The sequence below is a fragment of the Mustelus asterias genome, unplaced genomic scaffold, assembly GCF_964213995.1.
Source record: "Mustelus asterias unplaced genomic scaffold, sMusAst1.hap1.1 HAP1_SCAFFOLD_870, whole genome shotgun sequence".
NCBI lineage: Eukaryota > Metazoa > Chordata > Chondrichthyes > Carcharhiniformes > Triakidae > Mustelus > Mustelus asterias.
In genome coordinates, this window is record NW_027590816.1 from 91736 (window position 1) to 108180 (window position 16445).

The 16445-nt window shown below is 45.6% G+C and overlaps 1 protein-coding gene across 1 annotated transcript in view; it reads left to right on the plus strand.

Moving 5' to 3' along the window:
• LOC144487552 (uncharacterized) overlaps window positions 1-16445 on the plus strand; it is a 119737-nt gene that overhangs the window by 75990 nt on the left and 27302 nt on the right. The window contains exon 5 of the mRNA XM_078205640.1: window positions 9517-9659. Coding sequence (XP_078061766.1) covers window positions 9517-9659 — 143 coding nt within the window. The remainder of the gene's footprint in view (window positions 1-9516; window positions 9660-16445) is intronic.

Here is a 16445-nt window from a genome sequence, read left to right on the forward strand (position 1 = left end):
TCGGGTCTGGGGGGGATAATGTTCACTGTTTTATATTCGGGTCTGGGGGGGATAATGTTCACTGTTTTATATTCGGGTCTGGGGGGGATAATGTTCACTGTTTTATATTCGGGTCTGGGGGATAATGTTCACTGTCTGGGGTTTGTTAGCTCGGGTTGATTCTGCCTACGGTGCATTCTCGGTTATCAGAGCTCTCATTAAAAGCCCTAATTTCCAGTCAGTGACTGAGTTGTCTCTGATGGGATGGAGAATCAGAGTGGGGGTAATGTGCTTCATGAACAGCGATGGGTTGGAGTGAGTATAAAATAAACCCGGAAACCCTGGGCGGCACGGTAGCACAGTGGTTAGCACTGCTGCCTTACAGCGCCAGGGTCCCAGGTTCGATTCCTGGCTTGGGTCACTGTCTGTGTGGAGTTTGCACGTTCTCCCTGTGTTTGCGTGGGTTTTCTCTGGGTGCTCCGGTTTCCTCCCACAGTCCAAAGATGTGCGGGTTAGGTTGATTGGCTATGCTAATTTGACCCTAGTATCGGGTGGATTAGCAGGGTAAATATATGGGGATAGGGTGGGATTGTTGTCGGTACAGACTCGATGGGCCGAATAGTCTCCTTCTGTACTGTAGGGATTCTATGAACACCAGGTAATTGTGAGAACATTCAAAAAATCATAGCACCATGTTGGAAAACAGAATACTTTGGCTCAATCTTTGATCAATTTTGTTTGATTCAATATTTTGAGTGGCTTGTTGGATTGCTGGTTATTTTCTAACGGCAGCTCAGCACCATCAGTTTGACCATAAACTCGGCCCCAGTGACTGCTGCATTTTTCCAGCACCTTCTGTTTTAATTTTAAGTGGAACCATAATACCTGCTTAGTACACAGGCCAATTTATCTTTCTCGGGGTGAGTGTGTCTGAGAGGTATGCAACTGGAAAACATTTTCCATTCACCTCCTGTATTGCTGCAGTATATATACATTGTTCTCACTCTGCCAGTAGGGCTGTGGGATTAATTGGATAGATCTTAAAGACAGGTCGACTGGGCAGGATCAGCCAAATGGTTTCCATCTGTGATGTATCATTCCATAAAACAGAATATTCAGCATCAGGAGAAAGAAAGTGAAAGAAACCAATCTCTGTGGGATTTACCCAACCTGTGTGAGCACCTTCAGGGGAGCGGAGAGAGAGGGAAACCAGTGGGAAAAGTTTTAAAAACTCGGGGTATTCCCACAGGAGAGCACTGGTTTAAATCAATGTTAGAAGTAGAGAATGGCAGCGCACAAATTCCGAGGAATGCATTTTTAAAAATCAATTGATCTTCATTGAACAAGATAATTTCGTATTATTGTCTTTGACAATGACGGCATTAGTTCCCAGGTACCCTTGCGGGTGTGAAAGTGTCCTATTCATTCCACAGGAGCCTATTGCGCAGGTGCAGTGCTATGTCTCGCGCGTGCGCAGTGTCACTTTGACCGCATCCGTGCGAGTGCGGGAGACGCTTGGATCCCCAGGTGAGTCTGTGGGGCTGCGGGAGAAATGGAGCCGGGAGTCGGGGGAGGGAGGGAGCTATGGTTTCACAAACATCCGCTGTAGGCCGCACGGCCCTAATAAGACCCTGCAGGTCCCGGGCTTCCAGCTCCCAAGCGTTTATCCCGGGAACAGGTCCCGGTTATCTGCCGCCATCTTGTTTCAGCGGGGAAGGAGAGCGCATGCGCTGCTGTCGGTGGCGGGTCACAATGGGCGTGGTTTCAGGGGCTGGTTCAGAACCTCAATCTTCAGAGGGACAATAGGTAGCGGGGCGCATGCGCAGCTGTCCAAGACCAGGAACCAGTCATTCGGCCCATCGAGCCTGCTGCATCATTCAATAAGATCATGTCGACTTTGCTCCCCCACCCCGTCCATACCCTTGACTCTCTTGTGGATCAAAACCTCAGCTTTGAATATATTCAATGACCTGCCTCCAATCCTCACTGGTGAAGACAGAGTTCCAAAGATCAACAACCCGCTGAGAGAAAAGATCTCTCTTCATCTTAATCTTGAGATCCTTTATTTTTACTTGATTTCCACACCAGAGGAAACATCCGCTCAGCATCTACCTTGTCAAGCACCTTATATATGAATCATAGAATCCCTACAGTGCAGAAGGAGGCCATTCGGCCCATTGAGTCTGTACCGACCACAATCCCACCCAGGCCCCAGCCCCACAACCCCATGCATTTACCCTGCTAATCCCCCTGACACGAGGGTCAATTTAGCATGGCCAATCCACCTAAACCACACATCTTTGGACTGTGGGAGGAAACGGGAGCACCTGGACGAAACCCACACAGACATGGACAGAAAATGTGCAAACTCCACACAGACAGTGACCCAAGGCTGGAATTGAACCTGGGACCCTGGTACTGTGAGGCAGCAGTGCTAACCACCATGCCGCCCTTAAATTCCCAGATGTAGCAATAACTTCTCAGTCTTTTAAACTCCAATGAGTGCAGGCCCAAGCTGCTCATCCTCAAAGACAAAACTCCTCATTTCAGGAATCAACCAACTGGATCTTCCTCGAAATGCCTCCACTGCAATTTTGTCCCAGCTAAAGTAATTCTGTGCCAGATAAGAGGAGAGAATGTTTTGAATCTCTGTCCTGGACAGATGCTGATGGATTTTGGAAACTCCTTTTACAGGGGGTTCGAACGGAAAGATTTACACACAGCAAACTCAGACCAAAATAAATTCTGTCCTGAATTTCTAACCTTGAATTACACCTATAACTTTTGTCATTTAGAACATAGAACATGGAACAGTACAGCACAGAACAGGCCCTTCGGCCCACGATGTTGTGCCGAGCTTTATCTGAAACCAAGATCAAGCTATCCCACTCCCTATCATCCTGGTGTGCTCCATGTGCCTTTCCAATAACCGCTTAAATGTTCCTAAAGTGTCTGACTCCACTATCACTGCAGGCAGTCCATTCCACACCCCAACCACTCTCTGCGTAAAGAACCTACCTCTGATATCCTTCCTGTATCTCCCACCACGAACCCTATAGTTATGCCCCCTTGTAATAGCTCCATCCACCCGAGGAAATAGTCTTTGAACGTTCACTCTATCTATCCCCTTCATCATTTTATAAACCTCTATTAAGTCTCCGCTCAGCCTCCTCCACTCCAGAGAGAACTGCCCTAGCTCCCTCAACCTTTCCTCATAAGACCTACCCTCCAAACCAGGCAGCATCCTGGTAAATCTCCTATGCACTCTTTCCAGCGCTTCCACATCCTTCTTATAGTGAGGTGACCAGAACTGCACACAATATTCCAAATGTGGTCTCACCAAGGTCCTGTACAGTTGCATCATAACCCCACGGCTCTTAAACTCCAACCCCCTGTTAATAAAAGGTAACACACCATAGGCCTTCTTCTTTACAGGGAGAAGATTTGAAGACTGCAACATTTTTCTTGGACATCAATCTCTCAGATCTTTGCAGCTGCAGACTCCAGCAGGAGATTTAAAATTTGCAAACAATGAAATTACTTTGGGGTGAGTGTTACTGGACATTAATTTAAATTTAGTGCATTCTCTGATTCCATGGATCTCAGGCTGACTCCTTTGCCATGGATGGGGAGGCAATGGTGCAGTGATAATGTCATTGGATTAGTAATACAGGGATCCAGGGCAATGCACTGAGAACCCTGGGATCGAATCCCACAACTGCAGATGTTGAAATTTGAATTCAGTAAAAATCTAGAATTAGAAGTTCATTGATGACAATTGTCATGAAAATCCATCTGATTTAATAATGTCCTTTAAAGAAGGAAATGACCACATCCCCCAGCAATGCAAACCACTCAGTTCAAGGGCAATGAGTTCTGGGCAATAGATGCTGATGCAGCCAACACATAGAGTCATAGAGCAATACAGCACGGAAACAGACTCTTGGGCCCAACTGATCCATGCCAACCATGGTGCCCTCCCAGCTAGTCCCAATTGCCCATGTTTGGCTCATATCCCTCTAATCTTTTCCAATCCATGGACTTATCCAAATGCTTTTTAAATGTTGCTATTGAACCTGCCTCAACCACTTTCTCTGGCAGCTCATTCCATGTACGCACCACCCTCTGCATGAAGAAGTTGCCCCTCAGGTCCCTTTTAATCTTTTCCCTCTCACCTTAAACCTATGCCCTCCAGTTTTCAATTCCCCAACCCTGGGAAAAAGACTATGGGCCGGATTTTACCAAATCTTCGTGCCTCTTTTCAAGTGCGAAATCGCAGTAAAGTTGGGCATCGGGCCTATACCACGATCTGCGCCCGATTCCGAGCAGATCGCGGCTTTACCAACACCAGGGCCCATGCCTGAATCGGGCAGCCCGCCGATTTAAATGCATTTGCATGCATTTAAATCGACTTAATGAACCGCGCACCCAACTCTACCGTCAAATCCCACTTTACCGTCTTCTGGCCCGACCCGCGTCCACGCTTTTACCTACCTGCAAAATAAAAGTCTGCATTCGCCGCAGCAGCCTCCAAAGAGCAGGGGTCAGAGACTGCAACGGCTCTCTGACCCAGGTCATCCTCTGGTCAGGGCGGGAGGGGAGTGGGAGGAGGAGTGGGAGTGTGACGTCTCATCCCCCGGGGGAGGGGAGGAGAGGGGGTGTGACGTCTCATCCCCTGGGGGGAGGGGAGGAGAGGGGGTGTGACGTCTCATCCCCTGGGGGGAGGGGAGGAGAGGGGGTGTGTCGTCTCATCCCCTGGGGAGGGGAGGAGAGGGGGTGTGACGTTTCATCCCCTGGGGAGGGGAGGAGAGGGGGTGTGACGTCTCATCCCCTGGGGAGGGGAGGAGAGGGGGTGTGACCGATCATCCCCTGGGGGGGGTCCCCGCTGAACTTTAAAATATACAACTTTCTGAGGCACACAGCCAGCATTCAGACACACCTGTCAGGCTTTGTTTTCCAAGAGGGTGGCATTACAATTGCACAGTAAAAGAAGCAATGAAGTATAAAATGTTGGACTCTGAAACTTATGCTACTATGTCTAAATGTGCAGCATTTGGGGAGGGGGACTTTTTAAGATCACTTTTTACTCCTGGTGTAACAGAATATTGTTCTCAAACTGTATCTGCATTTTACAATGTTTTAAAGAAAATGCTACTCTCTGGAATGCCACCCTCTTGGAAAACAAAGCCTTACGTTCTCCGACATTCTCCTACATTCTCCTACGTTCGCAGGAATACAACCCTCGCCTGTCCAACCTCTCGTGATCACTCAGGCCCATTAGTCCCGGCAACATCCTCATAAATCTTCTTTGCACTCTTTCCAGTTTATCAATGTCTTTCCTATAACAGGGTGACAAAAACTGTACACAATACTCCAAGTGCAGCCTCACCAACGACTCATACAACTATAACATAATGTCCCAACTCCTATACTCAGTGCCCTGACTGATGAAGGCCAGTGTGCTAAATGCCTTCTTCACCACTCTGTCTACCTGTGCCGCCACTTTCAACAAACCATGTACTTGTACTCCTGGGTTCCTCTGTTCCTCAACACTCCCCAGGGCCTTACCATTCACTGTACAAGTCCTACCCTGGTTTGACTTTCCAAAATGCAACACTCACACTTAAGACCAGAAGACATAGGAGCAGAATTAGGCCACTCGGCCCATCGAGTCTGCTCCGCCATTCAGTCATGTCTGATATTTTTCTCATCCCCATTCTCCTGCCTTTTTCCCAGAACCCCTGCTCCCCTTATTAATCAAGAACCTATATATCTCTGTCTTAAAGACAGTCAATGACCCGGCCTCCATAGCCTTCTGCGGCAAAGAGTTCCACAAATTCACCACTCTCTGGCTGAAGAAATCCCTCCTTATCTCTGTTTTAAAGGATCGTCCTTTAGCCTGAGGTTGTGCCTCTGTACTCTGTATTATCTGTACTGAAATCCATTTGCCAATCATCGACCCACTTCCCTAACTGATCAAGATCCCCCTGTAATTTTTCATAACCCTCTTTGTTATCAGTGATACCTCCTAATTTAGTATCGTCTGCAAACTTGCTAACCATGCTTTTTATGGATTTTTAAACGGCCATCCATTTCTCTGTTTCACCTCTGCCCTCCCTGATCAGCTCTCTGCCATTGTCTACCTTCCTCTGCCTCTAATAATGGGTGGATTTTAACTATTATTTCCGCAAGCTATGTCTTGATGAGGTTTTTACCACTTCACAACTCTATTCACTGCTGATTTACCAGCTTAGTCTTACAATGTTCAGGAATTGTTTCTCTTCCACTGGAGATCATTTCCCTTCCACTTCTGAGCTTATATTGACCAACAAAATCTGATACATTTTTATTCCCTGTAATTCATTCTGCCCACCCTGAAACGTTAATCTTCTTTCTGTCTAAAAGGACGGTCTCTTTCCAAATGTTCACAATTAAAGGGCAGGAGATGGCTGACATTTAAGGGGACAGTAAATTAATATAGGACAGAGATATGTCTAGTGTTATTATATGGTACCCAGATTAGATATATTATTTATGTTTCTGTAATAAAATATATTTATTATTATTTCTTGCATTGTAATATAATACTGTAGCGATGTTATACATTTCCAGTCATAAAGTCATTACAGCACAGAAGGAATCCATTTGGTAACTCGAGTCCATGCTGACTCTCTGTATAACATTCCAGTCCCATTCCCACTCTATATCCCCATTCTCCTGAAAGTTTATTTCCTTCAAGTGCCCATCCACTTTCATTTTTAAATAGAATCCATAGATATGGATGGAGATTTACAACTTTTTGGGAATGAAATAGGAAAGAATGTTCCATAGAAACTAGAAATTGTCTGCTCTGAATTTCAATCCTATACTAACTGTGATGGACATATTTCACACAGAGGGTCGTGGGGGCCTGGAATGTGTTGCCGGGCAAGGTGGTGGAGGCGGACACACTGGGAACGTTTAAGACTTATCTAGACAGCTATATGAACGGAGTGGGAATGGAGGGATACAAAAGAGTGGTCTAGTTTGGACCAGGGAGCGGCGCGGGCTAATTGTTCCTTGTTTCTCATTTCAAGGCTTCATTCTATGATCATCTTGCTGGTGCCAGTACAGAGCGAGACTGCGGATAGTTGGGAACCTGTCTCGGGGGCAGGGAATTCATATGGTGTTCGTGGAAGTGGAAATGACTAGGGTTGGGAAGCATTTTCCGATCGGGGCCATTGTGATCTCCTGGACTCGTTTCGATCGCCTCAGGGGGTCGGAGAGGAATTTCCCAGATTTTATTTCCCCATATTGGCCCTGGGGTTTTTCACTCTGGGTTTTCGCCTCTCCCTGGAGATCACATGGTCTGGAATGGGGGGGTGGGGGTGAGTTAATAGGTTGTAATGAACAAAGCATCGTAGCTGTGAGGGACAGCTCGGTGGATAGGATATTGGTATGCAGATAGGCTGGAAAATTGGGCGGGGATCCTGGATTCAGGATTCAATCCTGGACCGGGGAGCGGCACGGGCTTGGAGGGCTGAAGGGCCTGTTCCTGTGCTGTATTGTTCTTTGTTCTTGTTCTTTGATGACTTTTGCAAACTCATTTCACAGGATTTTGAACGAGGAATCACAGGCAAAACTCTCAACCGTCACATCTGGACAGTCATATTCCTTGGGATCTGAATATCTTGTAATATGGAACTGTAGCTACGTCATATATTTCCAGACGTCTCTTCCCTCAGAGGGTTGTTAGTCTTTTGGATTTCTCTTCCACAGGGACCAGTGGAGGCTGAGGATCATTGAATATATTCCAGTTAGACAGATCTTTGACTGACAAGGGTGTCAAGGGTTATGGGGAACAGACAAGAAGATGGAGCAAAAGCTAAGATGTGGGCGGATTTCTTCACTCAAGGATGTGGTAAAGCTTTGGAATCTCAACCCCTGAGGACAGTGAAACCTCAGTCCTCAACTACTTTCAAGAGAGAGATTGATTGGTTTCTAGATATTGAAGATATCAAGGGACGTGGGTTTAGTGTGGGGAGAATGATGCTGAGGTAGATGAACGAATTATCTCATTGAATAGTTTAAAAGGCTCGATGAGCCAAATGACCGACTGCAACTCCTAGTTGTTATGGTCTCTGTGTCCAGGACAGGAAGCAGTGAGCATGGATCTGTCAATCAGCCTCAATCAGCACCTTCAGGAGAATTGGGAGGGTGAATATTAGATACAGCAGAGTGAGAATGGAGGGAGAGTGTGTGGGATGGAGATTCACAGCATTTGAGGATTGGGAGAGGAAAGAATGCTCCATAGAAACTAGAATTGTCTATTCTGAATTTCTATCCTGTACTGACACTGATGACTTTTGTAAACTCATTTTCCAGGATATTGAAAGAGGAATCACAGACTGAAATCTCAAACGTCACGTCTAGATCTGACAGAGTCATATTCCTTGGGAGCTGAATATCATCGTCCTTTGAATCCAGAAGCAGAAATTGTTGTCCAGTCTGTTGATTTGAAAAGATTTCAAACATCAGTGTGACTGGAAAAGCACCAACACATTGCCAGACTAGAGTGAGAGTCTTCCAGTGCACTGACTAAAGAGCTTTAACCAGTTACACAGCCTGAATAAATATCACACCATTCACAGCAGGGAGAGACTGTACCCGTGTTCTGTGTCTGGACAAGGCTTCAACTGATTGTCCACCCAACCGAGAGGCAAGGACACCTGCACCATGGAGAAACCATGGAAATGTGCGGACTGTGGGAAGAGATACAGAGCCCCATCTCAGCTGGAAACTCATCGGCGCAGCCACACTGGGGAGAGGCCATTCACGTGCTCTCAGTGTGGGAAGGGATTCACTCAGTCATTCAACCTGCAGACACACCAGCGAGTTCACTCTGGGGAGAGGCCATTCACCTGCTCTCAGTGTGGGGCGGGATTCACTTCTTCATCCCACCTGCGGAGGCACCAGGGAGTTCACACTGGGGAGAGGCCGTTCACCTGCTCTCAGTGTGGGAAGGGATTCACTCAGTCATCCAGCCTGCAGACACACCAGCGAGTTCACACTGGGGAGAGGCCGTTCACGTGTTCTCAGTGTGGGAAGGGATTCACTCGGTCATCCAGCCTGCAGGCACACGAGCGCATTCACACTGGAGAGAAGCCGTTCACCTGCTCTCAGTGTGGGAAGGGATTCAGAGTTTCATCCCGGCTGCTGAGACACCAACAAGTTCACAAGTGATTCCAGGGGTTGGATTCTGCTGTTATTGTTTCTGTTCTCAATTACATCCAGGACTGCATTTTGTTCATTCTCACAGTTGGTCAATGGGGAGGATGCTCTGATTGTGGGAAGGGATTCACTGATTCATCCGACCTGCTGAAACACCAGAGAATTCATAATAGGGAGAGGCCATTTATCTGGTCCGAGTGTGGGAAGGGATTTACTCAGTCATTCAACCTGCTAAAACACCAGCCAAGTCACACTGGAGAGAGGCCGTTCACTTGCTCCAGTTGTGGGAAGGGATTTATTGATTCATCCAGCCTGCTGAGACACCAGCGAGTTCACACTGGGGAGAGACAATTCACCTGCTCTGATTGTGGTAAGAGATTCAGTCAATCATCCAACCTGATAAAGCACCAGCGAATTCACACTGGGGACAGGCCATTCACCTGCTCCGTGTGTGGGAAGGGATTCACTCAGTCACCTCACCTGCTGAAACACCATCATGTTCACGAGTGACTGCAAGGACTGAATTTTGCTGTTAATCACATCGAGGTCCCAACCATTTTCATTGGTGTCTGTTTCTGCTGATGTTAATAAACCCTGGCCCAGTTGTAAGATTTGTATTGTGGATTGTCTTGTCTGAGTCCTGAACTCGGAAATAAAAACAAGAAGTGCTGTAAAAACTCAGCAGGTCTGACAGCATCTCTGGAGAGAGAAACAGAGCTAATGTTTTGACACTGAAGAAGAGTCACATTCAACTGGAAACATTAACTGTTCCTGTCTTTACAGATTCTGTCAGACTTACTGAGATTTTGCAGCAACTTCTGTTTTTAGAATGACGGTGAATGCTGGATACATGAATCAGAGATTGGTGTAAAACTGGGATCTGCTCCTAACTGAAAGTGAAACAGCAGGTTAAAGTTTCCAGCCTGAAAAGTACTATGGTTATTATACTATATCTACCATTTTAAGGCTGGTTTTAACTCATTTAAAATAAACCTATTTAAAATATATTTGTTAAAGTCAGTATTAAAATACGAGTTGGATGAGTTCACAGGAGCCTGTTAACCGCTGGGACAATGATTCAACAAACATTGGATCTCCAGATAGAGAAGAAGCTGCAGTTTGTTTGCAGGAATTCCCTGTTTTATTGATGCGTGTGTGTTAGACATCAGGATAACTAAAACTACACAAACCTGGACATCAATGGTGATCTGATTGACAGTTACTCTGGGAATCACTCCCACTGTGAAACTTCAGCACTGACACTGCTGAATGTTGTCGGCTCAGGGAGTGGGGCCTCCAGGAGTGGACTGTAAAAAAGCTGGGTTTCAGTATCCTGACTAATATATGGTGAGGAACCAGAAAAATCCTTACTGAGGAACTGCCTGGGGTTTTACCAGTGTAGGTTCAGGGGTGAATGATTCCTGACTCCCTGAAATGTCTGATATTGAACCCAGTTTGGAACAAGATTCATTCAGTTTCCAGGAGAATAGGGACAAATATCACCCACAACTGAGAGAGAGAAAAACAGCCACCTTGATCAATGACTTGGATGAAGCCAGAATTGATGATACAAAGATAGGTAGAAAAGCAAGCTGTGAGGTTATTACAAAAAATCTGTAAGGGACACAGATAAGTTACCTGAATGGACAGAAAAATGGCAGATGGAGTATAGTGCGGGAAAGTGGGAGCTTTTCCACTTTGGCAGGAAGAATAGAGAAGCAAAAAATTGTTTAAATATACAGAAACTGAAGAATACTGCCGTAGAGAGGAATCTGGGTGTCCTTGTACATGAATCGTGAAAAAATAGGATGAAGGTACAGCAAGTAAAGAAGGCGGCAAATGGAGTGTTGGACTTTACTGCAAGGGGGTGGAGTTTGAAAAAGGGAACTTGCTGCACCTACACAGGACATTGCTGAGATAGCAGCTGGAATACTGTGTACGGTTTTGGTCTCCCTACTTATGGAATGACATGTTTTCATTGGGATGAGTTCAGAGAAAGTTCACCAGGCCCATTCCTAAGATGAAGGTGTTGACTTTTGAGGAAAGGTTGTGAAGGTGTAGGGGAGAATTCTCCCATCCCGCCCACCACAGGAATCGTAGCAGGCCGGGGGGTGGACCACACAAAGGTCCTTTGACCTCGGGGCAAGTGAGGCCGCAGAATCCAACTCGTTGTCTTTTGGGGAAGGGTTGCACCTATACTCATTAGGTTTGGAAGAATGAGCAGTGAACATTCTGAAACATGTAAGATTCTCATGGACATTGACAGGTGAGAGGCCAAGAGGATGATTCATGAAGGAGTCTTGAACTTGGTGCCACAGATCTACAAGGAAGCCAAGGGTATTCTTTTAGCCCTTACAGACACCAATACTTTATCCTCAGTTTTAGTCAGGTTAGTCAGAGGTTTAGTCAGGTGTGGTGAAAGCTTCAACCAATCATCTGGCCTTTTGGAACATAATTGCAGTCACAGGGAGATGCCATGGAAATGTGGGGATTGTGGGAAGAACATAAGAACTAGGAGCAGGAGTAGGCCATCTGGCCCCTCGAGCCTCATGGCTGATCTTTTTGTGGACTCAGCTCCACTTACACACCCGCTCACCATAACCCTTAATTCCTTCACTGTTTAATAATTTATCTATCCTTGCCTTAAAAACATTCAATGAAGTAGCCTCAACTGCTTCATTGGGCAGGGAATTCCACAGATTCACAACCCTTTGTGTGAAGAAGTTCCTCCTCAACTCAGTCCTAAATCTGCTTCCCCTTATTTTGAGGCTATGCCCCCAAGTTCTAGTTTCACCCGCCGGTGGAAACAACTTCCCTGCTTCTATCTTATCTATTCCCTTCATAAACTTATATGTTTCTATAAGATCTCCCCTCATTCTTCTGAAGTCCAATGAGTAGAGCCCCAGTCTATTCAGTTTGTCCTCATAAGCCAACCCTCTCAACTCCGGAATCAACCTCGTGAATCTCCTCTGCACCCCCTCCAGTGCCAGTATATCATTTCTCAAGTAAGGAGACCAAAACTGTACACAGTACTCCAGGTGTGGCCTCACCAACACCTTATACAGCTGCAACATAATCTCACTGTTTTTAAACTCCATCCCTCTAGCAATTAAGGACAAAATTCCATTTGCCTTCTTAATTACCTGTTGCACCTGCAAACCAACTCCTTGAGATTCCTGCACAAGGACACCCAGGTCCCTCTGCACAGCAGCATGCTGCAATTTTTTACCATTTAAATAATAGTCCATTTTGCTGTTATTCCTACCAAAATGGATGACCTCACAATTACCAATATTGTACCCCATCTGCCAGACCCTCGCCCACTCACTTAGATTATCTATATCCCTTTGCAGACTTTCAGCGTCCTCTGCACACTTTGCTCTTAGTGTCATCTGCGAATTTTGACACACTACTCTTGGTCCCCACCTCCAAATCATTGATGTAAATCGTAAACAATTGCGGTCCCAACATTGATCCCTGAGGCAAACCACTAGTCACTGATCGCCAACCAGAAAAACACCCATTTACCCCCACTCTTTGCTTTCTGTTAGTTAACCAATCCTCTATCCATGCTAATACATTACCCGTACAACTGTGCATGTTTATCTTATGCAGCAGTCTTTGGTGCGGCACCTTGTCAAATGCCTTCTGGAAATCCAGATACACCACATCCACAAGTTCCCCATTGTCCACTGCACATGTAATGTTCTCAAAGAATTCCACCAAATTAGTCAAGCATGACCTGCTCTTCATGAACCCATGCTGCGTCTTACCAATGGGACAATTTATATCCAGATGTCTCGCTATTTTTTCCCTGATGATAGATCCAAGCATTTTCCCTCCTACAGAAGTTAAGCGAACCAGCCTATAGTTACCTGCCTTTTGTCTACCCCCTTTTTTAAATGTTTGTGATTTTGTGAAACCTGTTTTTGTTGTCTGAGCTGACTGGAATTAGAGTCAGAGCAGGAGTAATCCAGGAGAATGATTTGGAGGTAAAGCAAAATCCAGCAGATGCTGGAGTTCTGAAAAGAACCGACCTGCTGAGTTTATCCAGCATTTTCTCTATTTATTATAATGATTTTGGGACCTGGGTTTGAATCCCACCACGTTTCAATAAAAATATTGATGAGCATGAATTAATTGTTGTAAAAACACATCTGGTTCTGTAATACCCTTTAAGGAAGGAAATCTGCCGCCCTGATCCAGTCTAACCGACATGTGACTGGATTCACAAACAATTCAAGGGCTGACTGGGTAAACAGGGAATGTCACCATCAGAAAAACAGAGCCCCCTGGAGGGCAGAAGGGTTATGACAGGTTATGGAGAGGTTAAAACTGTCATCATTGAGAACAACACAGACTTTAACAGAACAACTGGTCCCAACCACAATCTCTTGTAGTTAGTGTGGCAGGGTGTGGTGAATCAGGTTTAAAAAGAGTCAAATTATATATGTTTTCTAGTTTGGACAACCACATTTAAATCTGGGACTCGGATGAGGATATGAATTGGTGGTTGGTGGTAAGATCTAAATCTGTGTATCAGAGTGAGAATATTTCAAACCAGGGTTCAAAATAAATGGCTGTGGATGGTGAATTCACTCTCAAAAGAAAACAAAGAAAATTACAGCACAGGAACATTCCTTCGACCCTCCAAGCCTGCACCAACCACGCTGCCCGACTGAACTGAAACCCCCTACCCTTCTGGGGACCATATCCCTCCATTCCCATCCTATTCATGTATTTGTCAAGACGCCCCTTAAAAGTCACTATTGTATCTGCTTCCACTACCTCCCCCGGCAGCGAGTTCCAGGCACCCACCACCCTCTGGGTAAAAGATCTGCCTCGTACATCTCCTTTAAACTTTGCCCCTCGCACCTTAAACCTGTGCCCCCGAGTAATTGATTCTTCTACCCTGGGAAAAAGCTTCTATCCACTCTGCCCAAGCCCCTCACAATCTTGTAGACTTCTGTCAGATCGCCCTCAACCTGTGTCGTTCCAGTGAGAACAAACCAAGCTTCTCCAACCTCTCCTCATAGCTAATGCCCTCCATGCCAGGCAACATTCTGGTAGATCTTTTCTGTACCCTCTCCACCCTCTCCAAAGCCTCCACATCTTTCTGGTAGTGTGGCGACCAGAATTGAACACTGTATTCCAAGTGCGGCCTAACTGAGGTTCTATAAAGCTGCAACATGACTTGCCAAAAGGCCCGCAGAAATTCTGTCTTGGGAGGAACGACTGGAAGAAAATAAATCATCCTGTACATGGGAGAGACAGAAACTGTGAGGACCATCTCCTCCAATCACAGATTCTGTCTCTCCCGGTGTTGCTACATCTGCAGAGACAGAGTCTCAAATTGGAGGAACAGCTTTGCCACCTATTTTGAGAAAAGAAGTTCACTGACACAGCAGCCTATCGATGATGTGTGGAGGAGTTGTGTCTTCCTGCTACAGAACCAGTTTCATAGCAGTGTGAGCCTCAAAAGGAATGATCCAACCATCGGCAGAGCTTTCCCCATTCTGCTGAACAAGTCTCGATTATTTTTATATATCTCAGAAGGTGGGGTTTACAGCTCAGGAATTTGAGTAACCAGATATTGTGAACGTACTTACCAATCACTTGGGTCGTCACATTAGAAATTGAGATCCATTCATCCAGGTCCATATTCTAAACTGCTTTTATTTGCAGTTGAACGTTCACAGAAAACATACAGAATCCCCGGTCAGAGCTGATCTCAGCTGGTGTAGTGAGGTTATTGATGGGTTATCAATGTAAATCCACACACAATGAAGATCAGAATCGGGAGAGATTTTTCCTGCTCCACTGTCTGAACCAGTAAACATCTGATTCAGTTACCTTGTGTCAAATAGTTAGAATTCTCATTTTGGAAAGAGAGTATGGGAGTATTTTTAAAATAAGTTAACAAAAAATATCATTCATAGATTCCAATTTAAAAGATTTAATATATACACAGTCTTCAGTATTTGTGCTATCTTATTCAAAGAAGTAAACTAACAGAAACACAAAAGGTAATGTTACTATGTGACTACATCACTAATAAAGGAGTTACTGAGAATGGAAAACGATGCCCTGGAAACCAAAAAATAGCCCTTAAACATCAAAGAGTAGCTTTCCAGAAAATCTCAATACAAGCATTGAAAATAAATACTTTGTGCCCTGCAGATGGATCTTTCAGAGAATGAATTGTAGATTTTGCCCAAAGATCAAATTAGAATTGAAGCAAAAGTTCTTAACTTTATTCTAAACAGGTTCCTGTTGAGAGTTCTTCAATTAAGGGGGAAGATCACTGGTGGTGCTTTTAAAAAGTGACATTGCAGCCCTGAAAATCAGTGACACTTCCAGAATATTAAATTCCAGCTAGTTATAGGATTTGTTAACATCAACAGAAATAAAATATTGTCAGACTGTCAATACTGAACAGCAGCAAAAACAGCAAAATCCAACTCCTGCAGTCACTTGTGAACTTGTTGATGTCTCAGGAGCCATTGTGACTGAGTGAATCCCTTCCCACACACAGAGCAGTTGAATGGCCTCTTAGTGTGAGTGCGTTGGTGAGCCAGCAGGTTGAAAGACTTTGCGAATCCCTTCCCACACACGGAGCAAGTGAATGGCCTCTCCCCTGTGTGAACTCGCTGGTGAGCAGAGAGGTTGGATGACCGATTGAATCCCTTCCCACACACGGAGCATGTGAATGGTCTTTCTGCAGTGTGAGTGCGTCGGTGAGCAGTGAGGTTGGATGACTGCCTGAAATTCTTTCCACAGTCAGTGCAGCTGAATGGCTTCTCTTCAGTGTGAATTTTCTGGTGTCTCAGCAGGGTGGGTAAAGCTGTGAATCCCTTGCCACACACAAAGCAAGTAAACGGTCTCTCCCCAGTGTGAATTCGCTGGTGTGCAACGAGGGAGGATGCCTGTCTGAAACTCTGTCCACAGTCAGTGCAGCTGAATGGCTTCTCCTCAATGTGAACTCGCTGATGTGACAGTAAGTGGGATGACCCAGTGAATCCCTTCCCACAGTTGGAGCAGGTGAACGGCCTCTCCCCAGTATGAACTCGCTGGTGTGACAGCAGGTGGAATGACTGAGTGAATCCCTTCCCACACACGGAGCAGATGAATGGTCTCTCCCCGGTGTGACTGCGTTGGTGCACAGTGAGTGCTGAAGAATGCCTGAACCTCTTCCCACAGGAGGTGCACATGAATGGCTTTTCCTCAGTGTGAATTCTCTGGTGAGACCAAAGGCC